Source organism: Monopterus albus, unplaced genomic scaffold (assembly GCF_001952655.1).
Source record: "Monopterus albus unplaced genomic scaffold, M_albus_1.0 scaffold84.1, whole genome shotgun sequence".
Classification (NCBI taxonomy): domain Eukaryota; kingdom Metazoa; phylum Chordata; class Actinopteri; order Synbranchiformes; family Synbranchidae; genus Monopterus; species Monopterus albus.
Genome location: NW_018127964.1, coordinates 1,216,660 through 1,244,181, shown reverse-complemented (window position 1 = coordinate 1,244,181; position 27,522 = coordinate 1,216,660). Strand labels below are relative to the sequence as shown.

Here is a 27,522-nt window from a genome sequence, read left to right as displayed (position 1 = left end):
TGTCTGTATTCTTTAGCATATTGATTTATTCTTAGTAAATTATATCACTGAGGTGTATTTACTCATTATTAAATGTCTAAATGGCTATTGAGCATGTGTTCAACAAACACACACTTGTAATTATTCAAGGGGACTTTATTTTGACTTAGGTTCATTATCTGGAAACCCACTCGAATTGTAACCACTACTTGCCTAATACCTAACCTCACCCTAACTTAAACCACGTCATCAACCTAAATTTCAGTGATTTACAACATCTGGTTTCCATGAAGAACGCTGAGTCCCCACATTGCAGGAAAAGATATTTTCACAGTAGAGATGTAGAAGCGAGTATACATGTATGAAGAATCCCAGTGGAGGAAAAACTTTCTAGTGTTTACAGAGGTGCAGCATGTTCATATTTTACATAGAAAAATAACCTGTTTGTGTGTAAATATTATTATTTATTTATTATAAATGTATATACCCCCTCCCACCAACCTTAAAAAAAAGATTAGGCCCAAGTGATCAAGTGATCTCGACTTTCACTGGGAATAAAGGAGCAGGGGACTTCAGATTAGACTGCTTGAGCTCTCTACTGTACTTAACACTACTAAGTCAGTGGATTGTAAAGTTGCACCCTGGGGTGTCTTAACAATGAGCCAAGGATGCTACAAGAATTGTTCATTTACATTTTCTACAGTAGGCTACATTTTTAATGTAGCTTTACAGTCTAACAAAACCCTTATATTAACTCCATTTTTAAAGATATGAAGAATATCACACTGGAACAAGCAACAAAACTGAAATAATCATTCTTGGTGATGTGTCAGCTCACGGTTGCAGGAAGTGACCCACATCAACAATATGCTTCTGTGTACATCAAGCAGGAATCATGACGCAGAGCAAGCAATGGTATATGACACTAAGTTATTTTTGCTCAAAGGTTTGCATTAGTATATTGTGTGTTCTGTGTATTAAGGGTTAGTTAAAACATTTGAAATGGCAAATTAGGTAAATATGATTGTCATTTAAGTTTAAAAACACTCCAATACAACTTATTTGTCATTCCATTATCTGTAAAAATCTGTTTGTTAATTCTGGTATAAAGCCAATTTTTACAGTTTTACCACCCTGGTGCTTTAATAGAGTTCTCATCCATCTGCCAATGGAACAAAACTACTGCTCTGCAGATTGTGACACTGACTATACAGCATTTTACCCAGTGCTCAGAATTAAACAAAGAACACTGCATAGAAAGAAAATGAAAATTTATAAAAATCTCTCCATCACGGCTCCTTTATTATCTCTGAAGACATCTTTATGCCAACTCATGCTCCTCTGGACCTTCTCACTACAGCAGCAAAGAATTGTTTTTTTATGCAATTATATAATTTGAGTTTCAGTAGGGAGCCGCTATATTCTGCTTTAAACTGGTTTAACTTTCCTTTACAGTTTGAATTCATAAACAATACATGTAATTGATCTTTGACATCCCTTTATGAAAAGCAATGTAGGCTACAAGGGCATCCCGTGCATCTCCAGACATTATCACACTATTATAATATATGTTAACAATCGTACTTTTGAATTCAAACACAGAGTAGGTTCACATAGTCCGTTTTGCATGGCCATAAGCATAATGCAGGTGTTGCGACCTTGAGCAGTGAACAGATGTTGACTGGTACTGGCACAGCGGTAGAGGGCGGTGTGACACAAAAAGGAAAAAGCGCATGGCTACTGATGAATGGGAAGGTGTGTTCAGGCTGTTAGAGAAGCGAAGATTTTTGATGAATAAAGTGGTAAAACAGAGATATCGCGGCTTCAGTCAAAACGTTAACATGCAAACAGAAGGAATGGATGTTTATCCACACACGACTGATGCTGTCAGATGGTCAGTGAATCGGTTTAGGTCCAGGCGGAGGTGGAGAAGGTGAAGGTGGTGCAGTCCCTCCCCCTCCTCTGTCGTCTCCCCTGGCCGAAGTCAAACCCTCGTTCGCCACAGCATTTCCCCGGTGCCTGCTTCCCCCTCCCACCTCAGCGGCCTTTTATTATCACGGCCAGCGTCGCCTCCGGTTCGAGCCCCAAACCTCATCATGACCTCGGCGAGAGGAGCAAGGAGGCTGTTTCCACCAGAAAACTATTTCGCCTACTTGAAAAGGTAGGTTGTGTTTCCAGAGCTGTTGTGCTTAGTTACTCCATCGTGCACTGTATGGCCAACCGGTTTTCTACGCAGTCTTACTTTATCAGCTGAAAACACTGACGTGCGTCTCGGTTTCCACTGTAAAGTGTTCAGCTCTGATTATGGCACCACAATTCACACCAGTGCTGCTTGGTGCTTACAGTAATTACAGTTCTTAGTGTCTTACAGGAATATTAGTCATTACATTTTCCTAAACTCAAAGTGAAAGTTTGTCCTGCCACAGAAACCAGACATCACTACTACACTAACTGCATTTACTGTAGAGGATGTCTAAGGGAGCAATGGACCAAATTAGATTTATTCCTAAGAATAAAGCCGACTGGCTTAACTTTGTTAGTTATTTTTAGTCTTTGTTATTCTGTGCTTCCTTATAAAAGTTACTGACCTACAGTGTTGTAGATCATTTTAATAGGTTGTGATGCAGATATCACACAAACTAAACATTTATTTATTGTTTTTAAATATACCACAGGTGAGTACAAATCACCGTAAACCCAATTAATTATGATTTGAGATGATTTAAAAACAACAAAATAAACAAAACAAATGTATAAAATTAAATGAATCTATAAAATGAACTGATCCTCAAGAAATATACAACCTGACAACTGCAGAATGACGTGAAAGTTATTAGAGTTATTCTAGTCTTGTGTCACGTTGCTCTGACCTATTATTTTGTGCCTACTTTTAACAGGCTGTTAAACAATATCATAAAAATGCAAAGTCGATAATGGTTTGACTTTGTTGGGTTATTATTGTATTGTGTTGTTTCAGTGTGTTGGCCGCTTCTTTGTGATCATAACAGTAGTAGTCTAGCCCTTGTGCTCTGTTCGGGTCTGTGGGACCCGGAGACACATGTCACCTTAAAAACAACAATATATATAAATATATATATATTTATATATATTGTTGTTTTTAAGGTGACATGTGTCTCCGGGTCCCACAGACCCGAACAGAGCACAAGGGCTAATATTATGGTTCGTTTTTAAAACTTTTTTTGGTATTGTAGTATAGTGTCTGAGGAACTGAAAACCCATGAACAATACTCAGAGGTCACCCTAAACTCACTTTATTGGTGACAGTCTGTATCAGCACAGCGGAAATGGGCAGAGGTGAACAAAACAAAAGCATAAAAAAACAAAAGGACATGTTATCCTATAAAGTTACTATCAACCAACTAGAATGTACAATATAGAATATGTCAAGTTGGACAGATGCTGGGTAGAAGATTCTAAAATAGAACAATATGAAAAACTAAATTTAGACAGGCGTATTCACCATCTGTCTTTCTGTATTTTTTCCACTCAAGAACTTGCATGACCTGCCTTAGGAGCAGGGAAATTACATAATGAATAACTGCTTTAGAAATATTCTACAGCTGTTATCTGAGGAGATAAACAATACTGGAACTGAAATCACCCGTGAGCCCTGCAGAACGTTATATGCAAAACATCTATGTTTTTTTTGTCATGTTTAATATGTGAAGTATTGGCCTTGGTTTTGCAGCTCAAAGCCACACATTTCCTTAAAGATTTTGTTGCTCCAAAACCTCGGTCAGAATGTAGTGAGAGAAATGAAAGGAACTCTGCCCAGAAGCCAAGAAAGGTGCTCCAATATTCAGCATGTCCTGAATGCTGCCAGCTTTATTTTGTAAGGGCACAGCTGGTCTGTAGGGTTATACAAAATGCCAGCGACAAACGGAGAGCGTGAGAGAGGGAGGGTTGTGCGAACTGAAAGACTGGAGAGAGGTGAGAGAACATGGCAAACAGCTCTTGTTCTCACTCCATATTCTTAGTTCATATTCATAGTTTGATAAATAAGCTAGAAAGTGAGTAGAGAGCATACAATAAAAGACTATGACAGGGCAAGGGACGATGCTGGAAAAAAGCTGAAATCTGATCAGCTCAACTCGCAGAGAAGGAGGCAGAGCGGCTCTTTCTCTGGAGTATTGATTAGATGCTCACTGCCTCAAGCCCGTGTCTGCCAGAATGTTTGTACCTTCTAGTATACACTATAAACCCAAGATAAAGATCCAGTATATAACTCCTCTCCTCTGCAACCTCATCTGTCATCTTTCTGCCTCTCTGCAGCGTTACTTTGCTGAAACACTGGATATAAGCAGTGAGGTGTATAATATGAACAGGACAGCATAATTGGAAAGACAGGAGACAAGTGTAGAGGGGAAAGTGAGAATACGATAGATGACAGAAGAGAAGAGGAGATGTTTTGCTGTGAGGGGGGAAATGCTTATCCATTAGTCTTTCTCATTCACTATAGGAGACTGACCTGAACCACCAGTCCCCAGACACAGAGCCAGATGCTCCTTTCTGCTGAATGTCATTTCCTCATTATGGCTCCAACAGACCAGAGATGGACTGATTTATGTGTGTGTGTCCTGTTGTGTAGTGCTTGCCTCGTTGATTTTCATTCTTTCACTACGAGGCAAATAAATGGTTTTCATGCCCTGAAACTAAAAAAACATATGCCAGTAAATAGAGTACGTCACTTGACTGCAGGCATCGCTATTGTTTGGTTTAAAACAAAACGAGCTATTTCTTACATCTTGTATCAGAAAAAATACGTTTTGTATAGTTCTGGCTTCACCTCCTCTTCCTCTGAAGGCACTCCACACCTTAGTGCTCCACTGTTTCCTCCCCTAATCCCTCACTTCTCACTGCATCTCTTCATGACTGTGGCTTCTTCTCTGTTGTCTCCTTCACCTCTTCTTGTTTCCCTTTGCAGATAGTCCCATGGGCCATAGCAGAAGAACGGCGGCGGCAGATTGGAGATGTTCAGAAAGAGGCCTCCTCCAGGTCAGTAGCTGACATTAAACACACTCATTACCTGCAAAATTTAAAGTCGTTTCCTTAGTCTCCAGAGAGTGGAACAAAACAGTTCACAAGTTCCTTCACAGTCTCTTACCAGATATAACAAGTGTCTTTATTGACTGGATTGCACTAGGAAGTACTTAGACACATTAATATACAGGTATACCGTCAATATGCACAGGATGTATAGAGAGTAGATACTAATCTGATCAGAGATGCATTAAACGCACACTTAAGACCAGCTGCAATCATAGGCCTACAGCTTTTTGCACAATGAGCGGAATGTATGAGTTTGGTTGGCTATCTTTAATGTATTGGCACATGCTCAGACACCTGCCTGGCCCCTCCCACTGCAGGGCACCATCTAGCTTTTAACACACAGGAAGCTGGACCGCTGCACGAGCCACTTTGGCTCTAAACATTACGGCCGGGCACCAATCAGCGCATACTTTGTAGATCCAAAATGGCGCCCAGTTTACTCACAGGGGCATTTGGGATATGGGAGACCTGCAGAGTCGATTACCATGGTAACGTGCATCCGATGCAGAGACAGTGATTACCTAATTCCTATAGCAGACAGTACTGCACACCTGATAGACTATTTATAAAAAAAAAAACTTAAGCAGTGCTATGTGAGGCTGAGTGAATAATGGTGAATCTGAAGATTGACGAGGGGAGAAATGACCTAAGTGTTTTTATGGCAGGAGGCAGAGAAAACTGAGGAGCAATAGAGGAACTATTTAGGTTATGTGTGTGTTTTTTGGAGGCGACAAAGCAAGAGAAGGGAAGGTGAGGGACAGTATGCGGCTAATTTAAATTCAGAGAAGTAGGGACCGGGGCTTTAACTTAGAGTTGTCGTTTAATAAGCGCAGATTTAACGAAAATTCAGACAGTGACTGTTAATTTAAGGTCAAGATGACAGTACTGAAAGAAATCCCAGACACATGGTTTCCAGTTGTTCTCCTCCAGCAAAGGAAGAAACAGAAAGGACTTGATGGGGGCAAATCTAAAAAGAGGTGGACAGGTACGACTTTGTGTGTCAATTAACGGATCATGTACAAATGAGCTTTTCTGTTTGGTCTCAGACCCTTGACTGTTTGATTGGTCTGTTTCGTGGATTGTTGATTGTAGAAACTCATTTTACCGTTTTTCAAATAAATCATTCCTGATTCTCATCCCATCTGTCCAGGTTTCACCCCTGCTGCTTCATCTTGTGCAGCCATTTTTATACATAGGTGTGTGTTTGTGTACATGTGTATGCACACACAGTCTGCATAGTGGGCTTAATTGCCTTTTTGTAATGCAGCACTTCATGCTTAGTCTTGTAATCACTACAATCAACACTTTGTCCCAGTAAATACAGTAAGAGATGTCTAGTGTCGCCTATGAATTTGTGTTTACATTAGTGGGATGTGCATATGTAAATAAAATGAAGTTAATCTAAATATAAAATGTGTGTAAGTGGATGATGTCCTTGTCTGTGGTGCCTGAGACTGATCAATCGTCCAGGCGCCAACCTCCACTGTCACTGCACAGCCTTAGGTTTACCCCTCAGTCTGACTATCACAAATCACACTGAATGGCCCACCTTCATTTGACCTACAGTCCTCTGTCACTGTGTCATTGTTTTCCAACTAATTACATCACTGTGTTTATGCATGCACTTGTGTGTGCACATGTGCATGACTGCAGACAATTCTGCAATCACAATTTCATCTGATTAAATCAGCCACAGTGAGTGATGATCACTTCTCCACAGAGTCTGATCCTGACTTGAGTAATGCCTAGGAAAATCACATTTCCCATAGCTCAGATTGACTATAGTCTTTAGTCATTTCTGTTATGACTTCAGTCTCCAATAACTGTGCTGTGAGAGTTTTGTGTCCCTCACGGAGAATAAGAGCTGTGGCACGTGCCATCCCATGTCCGGCTATGAGGACAAGAGCCTTAAAGAGACAGGAGGGTGGATGGAAGAAAATGAGTGCTCCTGGATTTGGCTACAGCTAGCCATTGATATTAAGTATTTCAGTTTGAATCAATATTTTTGTACTCCTTTATGTCCTTGCACTTCTTATGCTTGCAGTAGCCTAAGCCTGCAACTCCGTAATGGAGGTTTATAGATTCATAGTGACTTGCTGTGTAAAAGCTACTCTGTGTTGGTCTTCTAAAGCCCTTAAAGTTGTCTGAGACATTAAACACTTAGTGGGCTGTTTGCTAAAGATGCTCATCCACTCAGGTTGGATTGATGTGATTTGCACAGACATCACCCGATGCTGGGAAGCCTTGGTGGCTCGGTGCTTACCTGGCACAAACAGCTTGCTGTCTTCAGCCTTGGCACTGCCTGTCAGACAGTCTCAGCTGAACGTGCTCCAGAAAGCAACATGACGACCTTCAGGTATGGTGCAGAGGCGCTAGAAGGACAAGGAAACAGGAGAGACTGGAACTGTTCCAAGAGAATACATTTTGGAGGCTCTACACCTACATGACCAGACATATAAGTTAGATATTGTTAAACTAATGTGTTTAGAGGAGAGGAAATATCAGATACCATCATGAACCCTGAGCGTAGTTCTTATATTGTGCAGTTTTGTATACACTCAGCTGTAAGATGCCCTTAGTCAGCCTGACTGAGATTGGAGTTGACTGATGCCCTAAATACTTTTTAAATATATTTAATTTGTCTTTCTCAATATTTCAGTGACTGAGCCACAGTCTTTACAACAGTAATACACATTTTTATCAGTTTTCAGAAACCAGTTAAGCTTATTGTTGTTAGTTTTAATTAGCTAGGATTATTACTCTTTCATATAGTAGCATGGGGTATTAGCATGACATATACCATGATACTGTTTAGATTTATCTGATATTTTTCTCTATTTATACCATACTATACATATTAGCTATTCCTGTCCACTGGGGTCAGTATTACAGTTTGAGCTGGACAGCTTTGTGGCAACTGAAATTTATTTATTTTTTGCAATAATATAATGAAGTACCTGCATTTAATTATCAGAAAATACACTGTATATCCATCCATCCATTATCTATACCGCTTACACTGTATATCAATATTTATCAATATAAAAAAACACAGGTACAGGATTTTATCCATATTGCCCCTATACACCTGGACCGGTTGCTAAATATTAGCATCTGCTGCAAGCTTAAAATATATAATAAAAAATAAAGATGGAAGAGTTGCGACACTGAGGGGTCACAAACGGCAGCGGCTCACATGACCCATGTAGCTTCAAAGAGTTCAAAACATCTGGTTCAGATCCATTGTTTTTGGCAGTAAATTATTGCCAAATCTATTAAAGTGACACAATATTTGAGAGAGACAGTCAAAAGTATAATTATTGTTATTGATTTCAACTTCTCACTCTAGGAGACAGCTGCCAAGTCAGTGTTGCTCTATGGTGCTGCTTCTAATGTTCACCATTCCCATGATCCGCCACTACTATTAAAAAAATCATCACTCTCCTTAATCCAGTCTGGAGATGGGGAACATTTGTCTTCTCTAACTTGACTAAATCCACCGTGACAGCAGCCCAGTTGGTTTTATAGCTGATCAGAGCTCAGCTGTCGCAACAAATCTGTATTTTTCTGTACCAACAACGGGGAGTTCTTATGGAAATTTTTTTTTAAGTGGTTTGTATTTGTGTAAGCTGAATGCATCTGAGAATAAGATATAAGGTGTGAGCTCTACAAGGTGAAACACTGTGCTGCAGAAACACAGGAAACCACACAGTCTTTGTTTATATCAGCGTGTTCGATTCTGGGGCAATGGCTTCTGCTATGTGATGTCCCTTCCTGTGGTGCCTCTGTTTCTCAGTCATCAGTCAAAAGTGTGTTGGGGACTGTGGTTTTAGAGCTACAGTACCTCTGTGCATATTATGTACTTTGGCCTTTGGCTCAATGTACTTGTGCAAAACAGACCAGTCACTTCATTTAAAAAGCAGTCTCATCAATATTAGAGGAGATAGGCCCAGTGAGGAGGAGGAGGAGGAGGAGAACTCCCAAGCTACTTACCATCAGCATAAACAGAAACCTAAAAACGGAAAGAGGATAAAGAGCAGGGTCAGGAGGAAAGAGGTTCAACAGATTGAGCACAAGATGAAGAAATATCACTTTATTGCTTTTATTTTCTGTAAGACTGTAATGTAACTAGGTGTCCATCTGTGTTCATCTGAAACTACCGGTGTCCTGATTCACACACATGCTCATACATGGATATACAGAATGTTGTTTTTGTGGCCCAGACTGTACATGTTGTCATTAACACACAGATGCAGCAGCAGCTAATTACAAATCAAAGGCAAGTATGCTTATTTGTTTGTGGGTGGATGGGACAGAATGGTTGTGACTGTCCTTTTTCTCAAACAACCTCCAGCTGATACTACAGCAGCTTTGACTTCTAAATAGGGAACTGTACTGATATTGGCAGTTTAACACACAGAGATTCAGTGGTTTTGGTGCTTTTGTTTTGATGCTGTATCATCCTTTATGACTCCCTTTGTGTCTGGTGTTTCTGCAGAGGAGGAGAGGAGGGTCCGAGCCAATGACAGAGAGTACAATGAGAAGTTTCAGTATGCGGTAAGAGAGTCTTGTGTTTTCTCCAAAATATTGAGCATGTTCAGAAAAGATGAAAAATCATTTTCATCTTTGAAACTGTTCAACTGAAATATAGTAACAGTTCATATACCCCCACCCCCCACCTGCTTCTCATTCAGAGTAACTGCATCGTGACATCCAAGTACAATATCATCACCTTTCTGCCCGTCAACTTGTTTGAGCAATTCCAGGAAGTAGCCAACACCTACTTCCTTTTCCTGCTCATACTGCAGGTAAGGAGAGGAGTTGAATGAGGAATGGACAAGAGGGATGTAAGACTGACAGAGGTAGAGAAAACAGAAGACAGAATCTGTGCATCTGTGTCTTTGTGTGTGGCTACAGATGGTGTGAAAAGAGGTTTACATCTCTGGACGAGGAAGCTGTGTCAGAAAGTGATAGTTGCTTTGAGGCATGTAAAATATGTATAGGCAGTCAGAAATAATTATAACAGGAAAGGTTAGTCATATAAGGATTCCAGATCCAATTGCTCTAATGTTTGTCAGAGTGTGATATAAGATCTATGAAAGACAAAAGTGAGTCTTCACATGTTTCTGCATAATGGATCTGAGAGAAAGAGCACAGCCATGCTGACTGTTGGGTGGAAAATCACACTTTTCACAGTCAGCTGTTCCACCATGAAAATCTATTTAGTGCTAATTAAGTAATTTTAGCCTGCTAACATGCTAAAATGAACATTGTAAATTACACCGGCTAAACATGAGCATGTTAATGTTGTCACTTGAGCATGTTAGCATGCTGACATTAAGCCTCACAGCCTTGTCTTGTCACTGCTTTAACCTCAGGTAAAGTATTACATACTCCACAGTACACTGTAGAAATGGTACACCTTTTAGTACTTAAAGCATTTCCAAAACTGGGAAAACATGGAATTGCATAGTAGTCAAGCTAAAACAATATTTGCTTTTCTCTATTCTGTGGAAGTTGTCAGAGAACAAACTACTTAAAAGAAGCACCCCAAAACAACTCATGCTTTTTAGCAAACATGTTTGTGTATTGTGAAATCCCCGCTCATTACCTGGGCACTTGGAACTGTCGTTCCAGCACTTCAGTACACAGTGGACTGCATATGGTCCAGGCAGGTTCATAGGGAGCTCAATGGTTTGCTGAAAGGCTTGGGTCAGATGTAGCTGTCTCTCTGTCACACAACCTTTGTGTCTCTATTAAAACTCATCTTTAACTCAACTTTCTGTCTCTCTTTTTATAGCTGATACCTCAGATTTCCTCTCTCTCCTGGTTCACTACCATTGTGCCTTTAGCTCTGGTGCTAAGCATCACTGCAGTAAAGGACGCTACAGATGACTATGTGAGCATGTTCATTATGCAATTCCACACTTATGCAATCTTTCACTTGGCAGGATAACATTACAGTCATTATTTCTAGCAGACACTACTTAGACACTACTTAGAGCACTTACAGGTCCTGAAAGTTCATGGTGACCTTTGTCTCCCACAGTTTCGTCACAAGAGCGACAACCAAGTGAATAACCGTCAGTCTCAGGTCCTCATCCGTGGCTCGTGAGTATACTGTTTTGTCATTACAGCCTTTGCTCTTGCTTTTTTAAATAAGCCTTTAGATCATAGAATGAATTATTCAAGACTTATCTGTTTTTTACATTTATTAAATTGCAATCATTTCACAGCTTTTGTAATTTCATCTCTCTTTACTGTTTTTCTTTTTGTTTTGCTGTTGCAGTCTTCAAAATGAAAAGTGGATGAATGTTAGAGTGGGTGATATCATTAAACTGGAGAACAACCAGTTTGTGGCAGTAAGTGTGTGTCCAACACAGTGATGTACGTCACCACTCACAGGCACAGTTTTCAGTAGTCCTGCAGGGCCCGTTTAAATTAAGATTGTTTTACAACAACCCAGCAGTGGACTGTTAGCTTATCATTTTAGATCTGTGTGTGATCATGATGGCTATTTATACTGTGTTATGGAGCAGCGCTAAATGGAATTCACAATGTACCTCATTAGAGGATGCTAACTACTGTAGATAACTTGCTTCCAGATGCAATTACTAATTATTTTTGCTTTGGTAATAGATGCACATTATCACCACTGCGTCATCAGTGCTCTTCTAATTCTGTTCCTGTGCTCAGTGTTGTGCAGTAGATCCTAACCTCAGCTGTTGTGTCTGTTTTCAGGCAGATGTGCTCCTGTTGTTTAGCAGTGAACCTCACGGTCTCTGTTACATCGAGACAGCTGAGCTGGACGGGTCAGAAAATGCACCATACCTCAGCACTGACTCACAATCTGCAGAAGCAGCAGGACACTACAACTAAATTTGTGTTGTATTAACTTGCAGAGAGACCAATATGAAGGTGCGTCAGTCGGTCTCAGTGACATCTGAACCTGGAGACCCAAACAACTTGGCTTCATTTGATGGTAAGATTTGAGGCAAAAAAAAAATCTTCTCTCGGTTTCTCTATCGTTTGTTTTTCTCGAGTATATAAAGGTCAGTGGTTTTCAGTTTGCGCCTGAACACAGATGTTATCCACCTTCACATCCTTGCACATGAACGAACACACACACACACACACACACACACACATACAGCCCTCCCCTGCCAGCACTGAACAACAGTTTATCATCACCCACCCACCAGCACACACAATGAAAAGTTTCGTGTCAGTTCAGCACGCCCACCAGCATGCACATCACCTGCTCAATAAAATGCATTACTGATGCAAATTAGCCCACACTTTGCCTCATTTTTGCTTACAAATGTGTGTATTTCTGCTTTTTATGTGTGTTAGCTGTGTTATGATGGCATGATGGCATGAACATGATTAATTTACACTATATCATAAAGCCAGGAAATATGTGCCATACTGTAATTGGATTTGGTGGACATCTGGGATATAGCATGCAATTTAGATTGTGTGTCTTTTGTTTGTCTGTACTTCTTTGTGAAGGCGAGGTGGTGTGTGAACCCCCTAACAACAAGTTGGATCGTTTCTGTGGGACACTGTACTGGAGAGACAAGAAATACACCCTGACCAACCAGAATATGCTGCTCCGAGGCTGCGTCCTCCGCAACACTGAGGCCTGTTACGGCCTGGTCATCTTCGCAGGTCTGTGTGTTTATAAGCTATGTATTTGTGTGTGAAATATAGAGTGTGTGTAGCATGTAACAAGTCTGTCTTGTCCTTTTTTCTGTCCTAGGCCCAGACACCAAGCTAATGCAGAACAGCGGTCGCACCAAGTTTAAACGAACCAGCATCGATCGCCTGATGAACACTCTGGTCCTCTGGGTAGGACACCCCAAACCTCTCACTTTCATGGCTTGTAGCTATTTTAGGACATGATCTCACTGGCTTGAGTCTAGTTTAACATATCTCCTCTAATGATATATCCCAATCTGGGCTCAGCTGACCAGAGAAATCCAAGTGTAAGATATCTGATTGTACATTTAGACACCCTATGCTTGCTCACTCTGTCCTTAGTGTGTTTCCATCTGTGCATCTCCGTCAGATCTTTGGCTTCCTGGTGTGTATGGGTGTGATCCTGGCTGTGGGTAATGCAGTGTGGGAGAGAGAGGTGGGGTCCTTGTTTCAGAGCTACCTGCCCTGGGACCCTCCTGTGGACAACTTTCTGTTCTCTGCCTTCCTCTCCTTCTGGTCCTATGTGATCATTCTCAACACCGTGGTGCCCATCTCTCTGTATGTCAGGTGAGGTCAAGCTTACAAGACACACACTGTCTATGTTGAGTGATAAAGGACAAATATATTTTTTGTCTCCAGAGTACCACATTATGACAGAATAGTGACTAACTACATAAACATTTTAACGGAAATGGACTAAACAGCCAATGCATACTATGCAGACAATTACAGAAGAGGATTAGGGCCACTGTAAAAACATTTATTTGACTTTACCCAGAATTCCAACTTTCAAGATGGCTTTTAAAAAAGCCGGAAATCTGAGAAATATAATATATAAATATCACTTTGTGGCTCTATGCTTCCCTCAGTCAGTCAGATTCATGGGAATGGGACAGATGGCAGGTCTGTGACCTGACCTTTGACCACTAGAATCTACAAACACAATGCCTCTGGCGGTGACTATCACCAGTGGATGCATAAAAAATCTGAATAAAGAGAAAAAAGTCAGAACTCAAATGAATTTGTACAGTGGCCCTAATCCTCTTCTGTAGACAGTAAATTCAAGTACACATTTTTTCACCTAAGAAAAGAGTAAAAGTACATATTGTATAACCTTATATCTAAATACAATTTGGACACAGTGTGAATTGTACTGCCAAGTTTCTAAAGATGTATTACATATTTAGACATTTTAAGTTCTGTCTGACATTGTTGGTACATGTTTGTCTTCTGCAGAAATTTTCCCACAGAAAAGAAAAAAGCTCAGGTTCAGGTTCAGGTTACTTTATTGGTACCTAAAGATAGATTCATTTGCAGCAGACTGACAATCCGCAACAGACAAATAAAATAACACACAGCATATATTAACAAAAACACATTAAAAAGACATGAAACTATAAAACATCAGACTTGAGAAGAGTGCTACAGCCTATTAAACTCTGCAGCGGCAGCAGGAACTATTTTTATAGCTTTCGTTTTGCATCTTAGCACCAGGAACCTCTGTCCGGGAGGAGGAAGCTGCAATCCTAAAAACTATCACTTCTGCTTTGCCATTTTCAATCCACTGATTTAGTCCCTGCATTCCTGAACTAGTAGCCCTTACATTTATACATTCACTACCCCCTAACTAGCATGTGGATGTATGACTAAAGGCTTTGTGTGTCCCTGACTTTACAAAACTACTTTTAGTTAACCACTGGTAGTATCTGTTGCTTTAGATCTACCAGTTTTGTAACCATATCCCTCTCTCTTTTGAAATATATCAGTGTGGAGGTGATCAGGCTTGGTCATAGCTACTTCATTAACTGGGACCAGCAGATGTTCTGCTCACAGTGTAACACAGCAGCTGCGGCCAGGACCACCACTCTGAATGAGGAGCTGGGCCAGGTGGGCATTTACACTAATACAGCAAATACAGTCTGTGTGTGTACTATGGATGTTTCATATATGTTTATAGATTGCCTAACCATCCATCCTACTGTCTGTTTTCTTTCTGATGCTTTAAGTAATATTAGATGTATTTTGTGTTAATTCAACAGTGAAACTGAATGGCAATTAAAGCTATAATTAACGATCAGCATAAGTAGTCAACAATTTCCTGCCGTAAATCCATTATAAGCAATACTTCTCAAATTTTTTTGATCTAAGAAAACATTATTTTTAAAATATATTAAATATAGTTTAATTGCATTTATTGGATTTAACAGTTACTTTCTTGTGTGTAACCTTAGGCTTACTGTTATCATTTGAAATTCTTTTTAGGTTGAATACATTTTCAGTGACAAGACAGGAACTCTCACTCAGAACATAATGAGCTTTAACAAGTGCTCCATCAACGGACAGACCTACGGTAAGTGCACACATCTGACACACTCACACACAAAGTCATGTACATATTTGTGCTAAATCACCATGTTAACGTGCTAAATGCCAGCTAATCTTTAGGAAATTATGAGGAAAGTTTTTGAGGAAATGAGTAAGCGTGTTACTAAAATACACAACAAAGACACACCTGGTATTTGTGTTAATGTCAGGTGAAGTTGCGGACCCACTTGGACCTCAGCCAAAGGTAAGTAGCCTAAAAAAATCTATTCTTTACTCAAACACACATTCATACATATTCATACGCGTATACACTACAGGTAAGATGGCAGTTTATTAGATACATGTTAACTGGCCTAGCCTCACTAATGAAAACAGCCTTTGATATGAGAAACAGATGTTTTAGCCTACAGACATATTGAATATGGGGTGAATGAGAGATTTTGTAAGTCTGTACAGGCTCTTTACAGCAACCCCTTAGCTTATGTGAGTCTAAATGAGTATTATACAGATTGGTTCTCAACTTCATCAGAGGTGAAACAAGGTGAATGTCTGTCTCCTACATATTTGTAATTTATATACATAATTTGGTTAAGGAAATAAAAGCTTTACATTGTGGGGTCGTGTATAGAAATTGATAAGTGTTCCATGTAAGGCTTGTTAGAAGATACAATATGTATATGGAATTGGTTACTTGATATAGAAGAAAGTAGACTGACAGAGGATATTTGTTTGAGGTAGACAAATTAGTGGCTCTTCATCAGGGAACATTAGCTTACTATTTAACAACTTTAAGATTGGTTAAATGTTTTTTTAAATTATGAAAGATCAGTATTTGTTCATCAGATTCTCTGACTCTTCATTTATCTTCAGAAATTGGACTTCACTCCCTTCAACCCCCTGGCGGACCCGGGCTTCTGTTTCTATGACGATACGCTGCTGGAATCAGTCAAAGTGGGAGACTCACACACTCACGAGTTTTTCCGCCTGCTCTCCCTCTGTCACACCGTCATGAGTGAGGAGAAGAGTGAGGGTGAGAATGATGAGGGGGGAGGAGAGCCCGTCAGCGAGCAATGAAACCAACACACATCTGTCGTTTATTTGTTAATATTTTATCTGTCTACCCAGGAGAGCTGGTTTATAAGGCTCAGTCTCCAGATGAGGGCGCTCTAGTCGCTGCAGCTCGAAACTTCGGCTTTATGTTTTGTTCCCGAACACCTGGGACGATCACCATCAGAGAGATGGGGCAACCTGTCACCTACACTCTGCTCGCCATTCTGGACTTCAACAATATACGCAAGAGGATGTCTGTTATAGGTGTGCACAGCTCATTACTTTGAACAAAAAAAGCTTTCATATTTCTATATCATTTACATCAGTTACAGTGATTGTTACCTTAATGCAGCCAGGAAAACAACAAGGTTGGGTGCATGCAGGCAACCTTGGTGAAAATAAGGATTCTTCCCTTGTGTCTTTGGTGAAAATCATGCACACAGGGTCAGTAAGCCTTGTAGGCATGCAGGCTTCTGCACCATCTCCATTGTGACATTTGTTTAGAAGAAGCACAAGTTTTTCCCATGCAGTATTTTTTTACTGTTCACACTCTTTTTTTCTAGTTTGAGACACTACATTATAAACAGAAGGAACATTTACTTTCTGAGTGTAACGCCATTGGACCAGTGCAGTTAAACTGAACTTTTCATGTTCTCGCACCTGATGACAGGAGATGAGCTTTAAGTAACGTTTGCATTTTATCCCTCAGTGACATTTCTTTACAAGTTCCTGTGATTTGTCAATTTACAGTTTAAGGAGCTGAAAAAAAATGCTCAGAAATGACTTGTCATACAGTAAATCATTCCCGCCTTAGCATTAATCTCGGTCTAGCAGCAGAGTAGTGAGACCCCATGGGTCTGATCACACACTCTCACATCAGTGCCAGACAATACTGAGACAGACTGTCTGTGTGACCCACTTTATGTAGGAAAGACATTGTTAAAGAAGGCACCAGAAGAGTGGTATAGATCCCTTGGAGTATTTTGTTTTCACTTCCCTCTGTTGTTCATTTTCAGTGCGTAACCCAGAGGGCAGGATCCGTCTGTATTGTAAAGGAGCTGACACTGTGTTGTTGGAGAGACTCCACCCCTGTAACCAGGAACTGATGAATATCACCTCAGATCACCTCAATGTGCGTAAACACACAAGCGCTTTAACTCCTACATGGAGCTGTACTGCCATCTAGTGTCCATACAGTCTAAAAGAGCTGCACTATAGTCTCTGGATTTACTTTTTCCTCATCATATATAGTACTTTAGGGTGTATCACCATGATATGTTACAGACACCGACATTGTTTTGGCCTAAAAACCCAATAATAGTCCAACAGAGTACTACAGTACCCTATCATCCTGTAGGATTTCTTTGTTTCTCCTCATGCGTATCCCCATGGCAAAATCAGTTTGTGCTTGTACATGTCTGAGTGCATCTTTTTGGCTCTAGGAGTATGCAGCGGACGGGTTGCGGACCCTAGCCCTGGCCTACAGAGACCTGACAGAAGACGAGTGGGAAGCATGGGCAGAGAGTCACCGCTGTGCCGGCAAGGCCACCAGCTGCAGAGAGGACCGACTGGCAGCCACTTATGATCAGATAGAACAAGACATGATGGTCAGTGGCTTGGTTTCAGAGTGTGCATGAATGTGATGAGGTATTTTTTAGCAGCAGTTTGACTAAGCTGTTTGTTTCTCCTATGCAGTGGCTTCCCCAGATGAATTAAAAATGGAACCTTAAAAATGGGAATTTAGCTAATTGGTGATGGGAAATTCCTTTCTTTTATAGTAGCTATCAGAATTGTCACATGCGTACACAACATTTTCTAATTGATTGTTGATTAAATTAATTTTTTGAGCTGGATTAGTGGGTACTTGTTTTCCACTGCATTAGCCATTTAACGTCATAATGCAGAAACTGCTTTTATGTTCTTAAATTTCCTGCCAGTATGATACTGCAATTTGTGTGTGTGTGTGTGTGTGTGTGTGTGTGTGTGTGTGTGTGTGTGTGTGTGCACGTTTCTGTCTGAATGCCTGTGTGTCTAGCTCCTGGGTGCCACAGCTATAGAAGACAAACTGCAGGAAGGCGTCCCAGAGACAATAGCTATACTCTCTCTGGCCAACATTAAAATCTGGGTTCTCACTGGAGACAAGCAGGGTGAGAGGCACACACTTCTACAACAGCTTTGAAGAGCAGTACTAGTGTTTAAAGATTTGCAATGGCCCAAACAAATGAGGAAACACATCTTCATAAGCGTGGCCAGTCAGGATGACCGTGATGTCACCAAATCAGACAGTGCTGGGTCAAAGCTCTAGAGGTTTGTGGCTGCAAGAATGTGTAGACTGGCTCTCAGAGTATGTAGTCAGCCAGAAAAATATCCAATATTTGCTAGACCTCATGAGTGTGTCCACAGTAGAACACCTTAATATTATTGCTATAATTTTTTTTAAACTTGTGTCACTTTGTAAGAGAAAGTATCAATTTTCTCAATTTGGTAACAAGACCTTTAAATGCTCAAGGTTTGATCTCTCTGAGCTATTAATTAATCTGCAGACTATTCTCTGTGTCGTGTATCTCCACTATGTTCAGCTGAAATGCACAGAACATGAACTGCACACCAGTAACCTACTCTTTCACACAGAGACGGCTGTCAACATAGGCTACTCCTGCAAAATGCTGACAGATGATATGACTGAGGTGTTCATCATCAGTGGGCACACTGTTCAGAGTGTACGGCAGGAACTCAGGTCAGCCCTTTCATTTGAATTGAATGGTTGCATATATATGTACTTCCTGTTTCTGTACACTGGAAACTAAAATCAAGTGTTGGTCAGAAAGAACTAAGAAGTGTATGCATGACTGGAGTGAGTAGGTGTGGTACAGTAGCACATTGTTCCAGCAACTGTATGTGAATCACTGAACAATATCCAGTTCTTAATTTGTGCTTTGACTTAGCTGCTCTGGTCAAATCAACACATTAAAACCACCAAGCTACTTACAAGTCTCAAAATGCACATTAAAAATTAAATTTACAGTCAGCTCATTAGCTCAGTAATGGATCCAGTGATTTATTCCCCTTACACACGGTTCTCAGCACACAGTCTACAGATTCCATTTTGCACTAGATTGCACTGCAGTTCCTAAAACTTTATTAAGTGATGTTATAAATGTTCCTTTTTAAAGGAAAGACTAGTGGAAAGATATCACTACAATTTTATCATTAAAAGAGTTTAAATGCAAACCACTCCAGAAATAAGAAAGGCACTAGGCTAAAAACAAATACTGTCTAACAGTTAAACAGCCTAAACATATTAGTGTGTCATCACATGCACTTTAATTCAGTAATCCAGGTGCTCCTAAACACCTGATGTAACACATAAAGTGGTCAGGTCCTGTCTGCCCACAGCCCACTCCTGCTACCTTCCTGTTTTTTCTCTTCTTTGATTTGTTTGCTCAGCTGTGTCTGTTTTCCGTCTGTCCCATCCTTCATTTATGTCTGCTGTTTTTTCCTTCATATACCCTGTTTTGGTTCTGTTTATGTGGCACAGCCAAGTCCTGTTGAAGTGGAATTTGTTTGCCTTCCTCTCCAGGAGGGCAAGAGAAAGGATGATTGAGCTGTCCCGAACCAGAGATGGAGGGAAGGAGGAGGGGACGGGAGGATGGAGTGAGGCATGTTTCATGGGTAATGGGGTCAGAGAAGGGCAAGGAAGAGATGTTGCAGGAGGAGTGAAACAACTGCAGTGCTCTCCTCCACCTCCCTCCAACCTCACTGACAACATCTCTGGAGAATTTGCCCTTGTTATCAATGGTCACAGCCTGGTAAGAATAACACCCCCTCACGTTCACATAACTGCATACACATATACAAAACCTGCAGAGATTGTGAAGACATCAAATGTCAACTGTCGGGAAATATAAAGTTGCCAGAAATGTATTAACATGTTTTTCCTTCCCAAGCTGCAACTTTCTCTTTCCTGTTTTTGGATAGGCCCATGCTCTAGAAGCAGACATGGAGACAGAGTTTGTGTCCACAGCGTGTGCGTGCAAAGCTGTGATCTGCTGCAGAGTCACGCCATTGCAAAAAGCTCAGGTGGTAGAGCTCATCAAGAAACACAAGAAAGCCGTCACTCTTGCTATAGGAGACGGAGCTAACGATGTTGGCATGATCAAAAGTGAGTTGTGCAGACAAGATGGGTACATGAAGGACCGCAGAGAGGAGAGGAGGAAGTGTAACCAGATTATTGTAGAGACAGAGAGGAAAGAGAAAGAGAGAAGTAGAGTTTAGCCAAGCTGGCGTTGTGGCTACGTTAAGGCAATGGAAATTCTCAGCAGACGTATGGTAGTAGAAGTTGTTTATGTTTGTGGTGTTACTAATAATGATGGATGCTGTGTGGAAATGTGTGTTGCAGTAGGTATGATGTCCTCATCAAGTTAGGAACTGGGTTCTTGGTGTCTTCAATGTTTTGAGTGTCCTTTTAATCTCTGCCGAGCTGCAGGGTGGCCACTCATTACAAACTCACGCTAACGTGCAGACTAACACTGACCAAACCCAGGCACTTTATTTTTAACTCTTGTGGAAGTTCCCGTGTCCAAGATACCAACTATGTTGAGTGAAACTTTTGAGGAAATGAAGGTAAAATGATGAGGACGTCTTAATTATTTGGATTTGGTGGAATGAAGTGTTTGAATATTCCACCCAGTGTATCCAACCTTCTGACCTCATTAATAGCTTGAACAAGGTGATACAGAATCAAAGTGTCAGTCAGTGGTGAATAAGATGAAGTTTCTCAAGCTGATTAAGGGGAAACAAAAGAAGAACCCTGGATGTTGAGTTCAATCCAATAACCAAGGTTCTGTAATATTCTGTGTTGTGCAAGTGTTGCGTGATTTTCTCTGTCTGCACATCATGTCTACATCTATACCTATGTTGTTCTTAAAATGACTTTATGCAAGTGCAAAGCAGAAATGGCAGTGCATCAATGACTGGAGTTATCAACTGAATTCTTATCTTAAATATGTTTTTATCTGAGGCATTTGGTGTATTAGTGTTTAAAAGGTCATGCTTTATGAAGATTATACATTTTGATTAATGGCTTTATGTTAAACTGTTTCCTGCTGTTTATAGGTCATTTACAAGCCATTTTTAAGAACAGCTTTGGGTTACCAGGTTGTGAAAACATTTTCTATCTTTTTAATTTGTAATGAAAACCCTGAAATGGATTACTTGTTACCTTGTGGGAAAAGGTTGCACTGTATATGGACAAAATTCTTGCAGAGTTAGATGAAAAGCTCAGCACTTGGTTAGCTTAGCTTAGCTTCTGGCAGCAGTTTCATATTTACTGCACAGACCTGAGAGTGGTTGCTATCTTCTCATCCTACTCTAGGCAAGACATTCAATGAGTACACTTGTTAAAATGTTGAAATGTGGAATGATCTGTTGCCCATTAGTAAATATATTAGTTACCACACATAAACAGAATGCTGCATTAAAACATAGTACTCTGTTATCTAAATGAGTTTTAATGGTTTTTAACACTTATTAATGAGCATAAAGTACAATTTCAAACCAAAACTAAAGGCCTAGAGTTCTCAGCTTTATTTCACTTAGTTTTTGCTCTCTGTGTGTGTGTGTGTGTGTGTGTGTGTGTTCTTGTCTCTTCTCCACTCTTACAGGTGCCCATATTGGAGTTGGTATCTCAGGTCAGGAGGGGATCCAGGCCGCACTGGCCAGTGACTACTCCTTCTCCCAGTTCCGCTTCCTTCAGCGCCTCCTGCTGGTCCACGGCCGCTGGTCTTACCTGCGCATGTGCCGTTTCCTTTGTTACTTCTTCTACAAGAACTTTGCCTTCACCATGGTACACTTCTGGTTCGGCTTCTTCTGTGGCTTCTCTGCTCAGGTCAGAGTGTAGAGGTCATGGGGACAACATAGCATCAAGAACCAGGGACTAGAAGTTGGTTATGTATGATTTTCACTCTGTGTATCCATCTTTTTTTTCTTGTAGACGGTGTATGATCAGTACTTCATCACACTCTACAACATTGTCTACACATCCCTCCCTGTGCTGGCCATGGGGATATTTGATCAGGTCTTTTCAAAATTATTACTATGCATAGACATTACAGGCACACTGTACATGCTGTATTCTTTCAACTAAATACTGCTGGGATATGAGGATTGAATCAGCTTTGAAAGCAGCTGTACATGGAGATAAAGTGGGTGACGCATCCACCGGCTGTGCCCTCTGGCACACTACAGTCAGTTCCATAGACTCATTGGTTACTGGATTATTTTAAAAATATTGAGGTGTTTATAAAGTTACATACAAGAGGATTTTGTACACTGGATGCAGCTGTGTGTAAATTAATCTATATAACTGCTGCTGGTTTCAGGATCAGAGACTTTCTTCCATGCACTAAAGCTGGTCAGTGATATTAGTAGACTGCTGAGCAAATATATATGTGTAATAGTTCTACAATATATAGTTTTGTCTTCACAGTTTTGGAATGGTGTGTATATAACTGGCAGAAGATGATATGGGAAAGAATCTTTCCTCTCATATATTTCCTTGTCATGACATCTGTGACATCAGCTGTAGACCCTTAGTCATGTATTCACTGGGTAAACTAGGTATAAAAAAAAAAAAAAGTTCACTGTAATTTTTGTAATTACTAACACAACACAACAGTTTAGTCTTGTCTTTGTGAGTGCAGGTACTGAAGTCCAGATTGCTCCCAGTGGCCTTGTAATGTTAGCTCTGCCATACCCTGGTGTGTGTGTGTGTGTGGATGGGTGAATGAGCAGCAAAAACTGAAAGTCCTTTGAGCGGTACAATAGAGAAGTGTTATATAACTGCAGTGCAGCCCTTCACATCCTCTCTTATTGCAGGATGTTCCTGACCATAGGAGTTTGGAGTATCCTAAGCTGTACGAGCCTGGGCAGCTCAACCTCCTCTTCAACAAAAGAGAGTTCTTCATCTGCATCGCCCAGGGCATCTACACATCAGTGGTGCTGTTTTTTGTCCCCTACACTGTCCTGTCTGATGCCACTCAGAGCACTGGAGTGCCCCTTGCCGATCACCAGACCTTCGCCATGACCACAGCCACAGCCCTGGTCATTGTGGTCAGTGTACAGGTGAGTGAGGCCAGAGTTGTGTTAGCGTACCCCACAGCTGGCAACCCCTACATTTAACATAACTGTTTCATCCTAGTGTATTAACTGTCTGATACTTTTTGCATGTGTGTAGATCGCACTTGGCACAGGCTTCTGGACAGTTATCAACCATGTGTGTGTGTGGGGCTCTCTGGGCTCCTACTTCACCATCATGTTCGCTTTGCACAGTCAGACCCTCTTCAGGATCTTTCCCAGTCAGTTCCACTTTGTAGGTCGGTCCCATTTTTCTGTTTATGTCTTGCACACACATCCACCTCATACAGCCTGACGAGTACTGTATTGTTGTGGCTAATGTCAACATAGATATTTCAGTTTTAAAAACATAATAACTCAACCAAAATTAATTTTTCACAAAATGTATTAAAATATGTCATCTGTCAAATTTGAGTCAGATATGTTTATTACAGAACTTTGACAGATAAACAAAGAGAGGATTTTTTTTTTCAATACATCTGGATTATCAAATTTAACCAAAACATTTGTACTTTAAATAACTGCTAATTAAAACAAAAACATATTCAAATTGAATCAGTAAAACTAAGGTAAAACCTATATAAAAATGCAGCCAATAAACAAACATATACACCGCATCTTTATATTTATATTACATTTATATATGTAAAAGGTTTATATCTGTCAATAACGTGGGCTCATTTCACTCCACCAGTGACAGCATTACATAAAGATTAATAATGTGCATATACAGTATTTGTGAAATTCTGTAAATCGTAGCTGCTCATGTGTTTGTGTCTATATGTATGTTTGTAATTGCAGGCAGTGCCCAGAGCACATTATTGCAGCCAGTCGTGTGGTTAACTATTGCACTGGCGACAGCAATATGCATAGTTCCAGTTTTGGCAGTCCGCTTCCTCAAGCTGGCCCTCAGACCTCGGCTCTCAGACACGGTGAGAAAATACACAAAAACACAGTTTCTTACACTCCTGTCTCCGGCTTCTTCATTGCAGCATATGTCAATGTTGCACATATCCGCATGAAACTGGGCTCTGCCAATGATTAACTGTACCTGTACAAACAAGTCTCTCTGAGTGTGTGATAATGAGTTGATGCTTATCGTCACTGTCCTCATGCACTTTAAAAACCCTGCAAATATTGACTTAATCAATGGACCCTAATCACACAAGTTGGTTTATAAGCTGTGCACTATATACACTGGCAGCCACTGTGTCCAACCGAAGCCACTGTCAGGAAGCAGTTCCCTTTTTTGAATTATATGTAGTTTCCTTTCAGTCAGTTTGTGTGCTGGGAATAAGTGTACAAAAGGTTTCGAATTTGTTCCATCAGGTTAAAAAAGCAGCAAAGACAATTTGATGACCTATTGCAATGCACAGTTGTGTGTGTGTAAAAATAGCAATAGCAAGGGAAACGAAAGTGACTTAAGAGCAACCAAGAGAGTTGTCAATAGAAAAAAGTTTAAAAATTAAATGTCCCAGTATTTCAAAAACCTAGGCTTACACATCACTTTCTGAATTGCCTTTTAGGTGAATTGAATTGCAAACTTTTTGTTTCAATGGAAGGCTTTTATGAAAGGCTTCTGATGTATAAAGCACCCAAATAAATAGGCTCTTACACCATCGGCTTTTCTTCTTTCTTTTTCCCTGTTCACTAAATCTGGAAATGATGTCCCTCTTTCTCTCCTCTGTTCGGTCTCCAGGTGCGCTACACTCAGCTTGTGCGGCAAAAGAAACGGAAGGCGGTAAGTCGTAGTGCAGGAGGTGGTTGGCGCAGCGCAGGCAGCGTGTCAGAGGGCCGTCTGGGCACCCGTGGTGGATCTAGGAGGTCAGGCTACGCCTTTGCCCACCAGGAGGGCTTTGGAGAGCTGATCACCTCAGGGAAGAACATGAGGCTTTCGTCTCTGGCCCTGGCCACCTTTGCCTCCAGACACAGCTCCAGCTGGATTGACACGCTCCGCAGGAAGAAACATACTCACACTCACACTCCACCCAGCACCTCGGAGGAGTGCAGTTCAGCACCCAGTTGTGTCTCTGGGTCAGTTCCACCGCTCTCAAATTCCTCCTCCATTCTAGGCGGCTCACAAGACACACCCATCGAGGAGGATGTAGGTACAGCATCAGCTCAAAATACACAGACTGTTCCCACCTCATCTGCACAAACTCAACCAGCTTTAGCACCAGATTCAGAAGCAACTGCACCTCAGGATTCAGCTTTGGCCCTCAGTACTGGCATCTTCACCTCCCCAGCAGTGAGGTACCATGGCGGAGACTCACCAGGAGGCTGGACGGTCTCTCTAGGAACTGTGCAGGTGAACTACTCCTATTTGCTATTCATGTGTCAATAAAAAAAAAACTATTGTAACACATAGATTCATACACACTAATGCATGACTTGTTAACAGTCAACTCTTCCTCTGTCCAATAGGAAGCTCTCTTTGGTTGGAAGGGTATTGCAGTTCACACCAATGCATCCAACAGCCCAGGTGCACCCTCTGTTGCCAAGGAAACCAGCCAGCTTGAGTGAAACATTCAGACAAAATGAAGAAACTTGTTTGCAGCTGTCTGGCAGATTTATGCACATACTGTACAGGATATGTTATGTGCTTCTCCAGAAGGATAATGAGGCCTCAGCACTTCTCTCAGTTGCAAATTTGATAAGTCTCAAAATAGATCAGTCACATCTGAATCACAGGAGGAAGTGGCTCTTCCTGATGACGTGGACTTTGGCAACTATTAACTGTGATTTAATAGGGATATACTGTACATGTTCCCTCAGCATATGCTGACTGTGCTCATGAATGAGCAGCAGGTGCAGAGAAAGAGGTTCAGGTAACCTGCTAATAATTATATAAAAGATAGTTTCCCCTTGTTATTTCAGAAGGATTCACCAGGTCAAGTCACACAGCATCTATCTAAAGCAACAATGGTTTAATGAATGAGGAGAATAACAAGACTTTTAACCAGTGAGGCACAGCTAATATTATGTGTTTAAGTTTTTTTCTGTCAAAAAAATATCCTCAAGCCTCTGTGTTAACGATAGTTCTCAGTGAGAACGGTACTTTAAATTACAGAAAAGTTGTGTTCCTTATCTCTCATGAAATGTTTTCTTACTCTGCATGTTTCCATTTCATTCGTGCATCATATTGATGTGTTTTATAATGGGCTAGATCAGTTGCACCTTAAAGCAAATTTTTAGTGCTTTTTCTTGTGCTTTTAAGGTAGACCTTTATTTGGTCTGACAAAGGGCCAGATGATGATGATGTACATCTGATGTAGTCTCTCATACCACCACAGGCTGTAGAACAGAATAAAAAGACAAGCTGCGACAGGGTTACCTTAGGTTGGACCTGGACACAGTGCAAAGAATATTTGTGCAAATCAAAAAGACAGTTTTAGAAATTTAAAAGTGGTTTGTCATATTCTCCAATCATACAATACATGTCATTTTGTGCACAATCAGTGGTGAAGGTTCATACTGTATACATGCAGTAAGGTGCTTTAAAGTTTTACTTGTCCATGAATGAATGGAGTGTGTCTGGGGCTAATCATGCCTTAAAATACCCCAAAATGTGGCCTTGTGTCCTTTGTTTCCTGGTTTTGGATCAGTCAAATATAACACCCCATATGTGTTGCAAATACTAACCCAGCACACTGAGCTGAGATAAACATTTTAGTAGAGTAACCAGAGGAACAGTACTGTATAACACTGTTCTCATATATCTGTAATCAGAGGAGCTGAAAACACAACACAGTTGACATGATTTTCAAAAGCAAGGCAAAATGTATGAAAATTTGGAGCTGTTACAGTAAATGGTGACCAATAAACACATGAAAGCACTGTGTCCATGCAAATGTCATATGTGCTGGAGCAACCAAAGGCTAATTTAGAAGTGACTATATTGCAAGAAGCACTGGAGGGTGAAATTTAGTAAAGTGAAAAGGTGAGAACGTGAGAATATTTTTATGTCTTAAGTTTAACCACAAAAACAATTCTGTGGTACTTTTTGTGGTAGCAGTACCATTTAGTCCTCTACTTTATTTTGGTGCACCGTCACTTTCTGTTGGCAGAGGTTCAAATATAAACAGAGAATAGAAACTGATCTTTTTTCAATTGTGCAAATCAAAAAGCAATGTGATTTTTTTTTCTTTAGAATAAAAGACAGTTACAGTGCATCAAGGCCTATATAAAAGTACATAGTGCAGTATTGTTATAGTATACAGAAATTAGAATATATGATAGAGATCATGATAATTAAGTAGCTGC

General features: G+C 40.6%; 1 protein-coding gene across 2 annotated transcripts; it reads left to right on the top strand.

Moving 5' to 3' along the window:
* Window positions 1-1,747: 1,747 nt before the first annotated feature.
* On the top strand, window positions 1,748-26,830 carry atp8b2 (ATPase phospholipid transporting 8B2). 2 transcript variants are annotated; one of them, XM_020607279.1, is made up of 30 exons: window positions 1,748-2,140; window positions 4,925-4,995; window positions 9,548-9,606; window positions 9,744-9,857; window positions 10,850-10,948; window positions 11,099-11,160; window positions 11,339-11,411; window positions 11,791-11,861; window positions 11,952-12,031; window positions 12,562-12,720; window positions 12,812-12,900; window positions 13,121-13,317; window positions 14,517-14,637; window positions 15,013-15,100; window positions 15,285-15,319; window positions 15,946-16,105; window positions 16,201-16,389; window positions 17,142-17,257; window positions 17,568-17,732; window positions 18,161-18,272; window positions 18,757-18,862; window positions 19,706-19,934; window positions 20,104-20,287; window positions 21,789-22,012; window positions 22,118-22,201; window positions 23,002-23,247; window positions 23,360-23,498; window positions 24,061-24,191; window positions 24,959-25,567; window positions 25,684-26,830. In XM_020607279.1, the coding sequence occupies exons 2-30, from the start codon at window positions 4,971-4,973 to the stop codon at window positions 25,780-25,782; spliced, it is 4,065 nt and encodes a 1,354-aa protein (XP_020462935.1). In that variant the 5' UTR covers window positions 1,748-2,140; window positions 4,925-4,970; the 3' UTR covers window positions 25,783-26,830. The 2 variants fall into 2 exon arrangements, with proteins under 2 accessions (XP_020462935.1, XP_020462938.1); XM_020607282.1 differs by lacking the exons at window positions 1,748-2,140; window positions 4,925-4,995; window positions 9,548-9,606 and having other exon boundaries at window positions 9,842-9,911.
* Window positions 26,831-27,522: the final 692 nt, after the last annotated feature.

Coding starts and splice junctions, on each gene's coding strand:
- atp8b2 (XM_020607279.1), top strand. CDS start 4,971: ATGTTCAGAAAGAGGCCTCCTCCAG. Junction 9,607..9,743: donor ATGAGAAGTTTCAGTATGCG/GTAAGAGAGTCT, acceptor CTTCTCATTCAG/AGTAACTGCATCGTGACATC. Junction 10,949..11,098: donor AGGACGCTACAGATGACTAT/GTGAGCATGTTC, acceptor TGTCTCCCACAG/TTTCGTCACAAGAGCGACAA.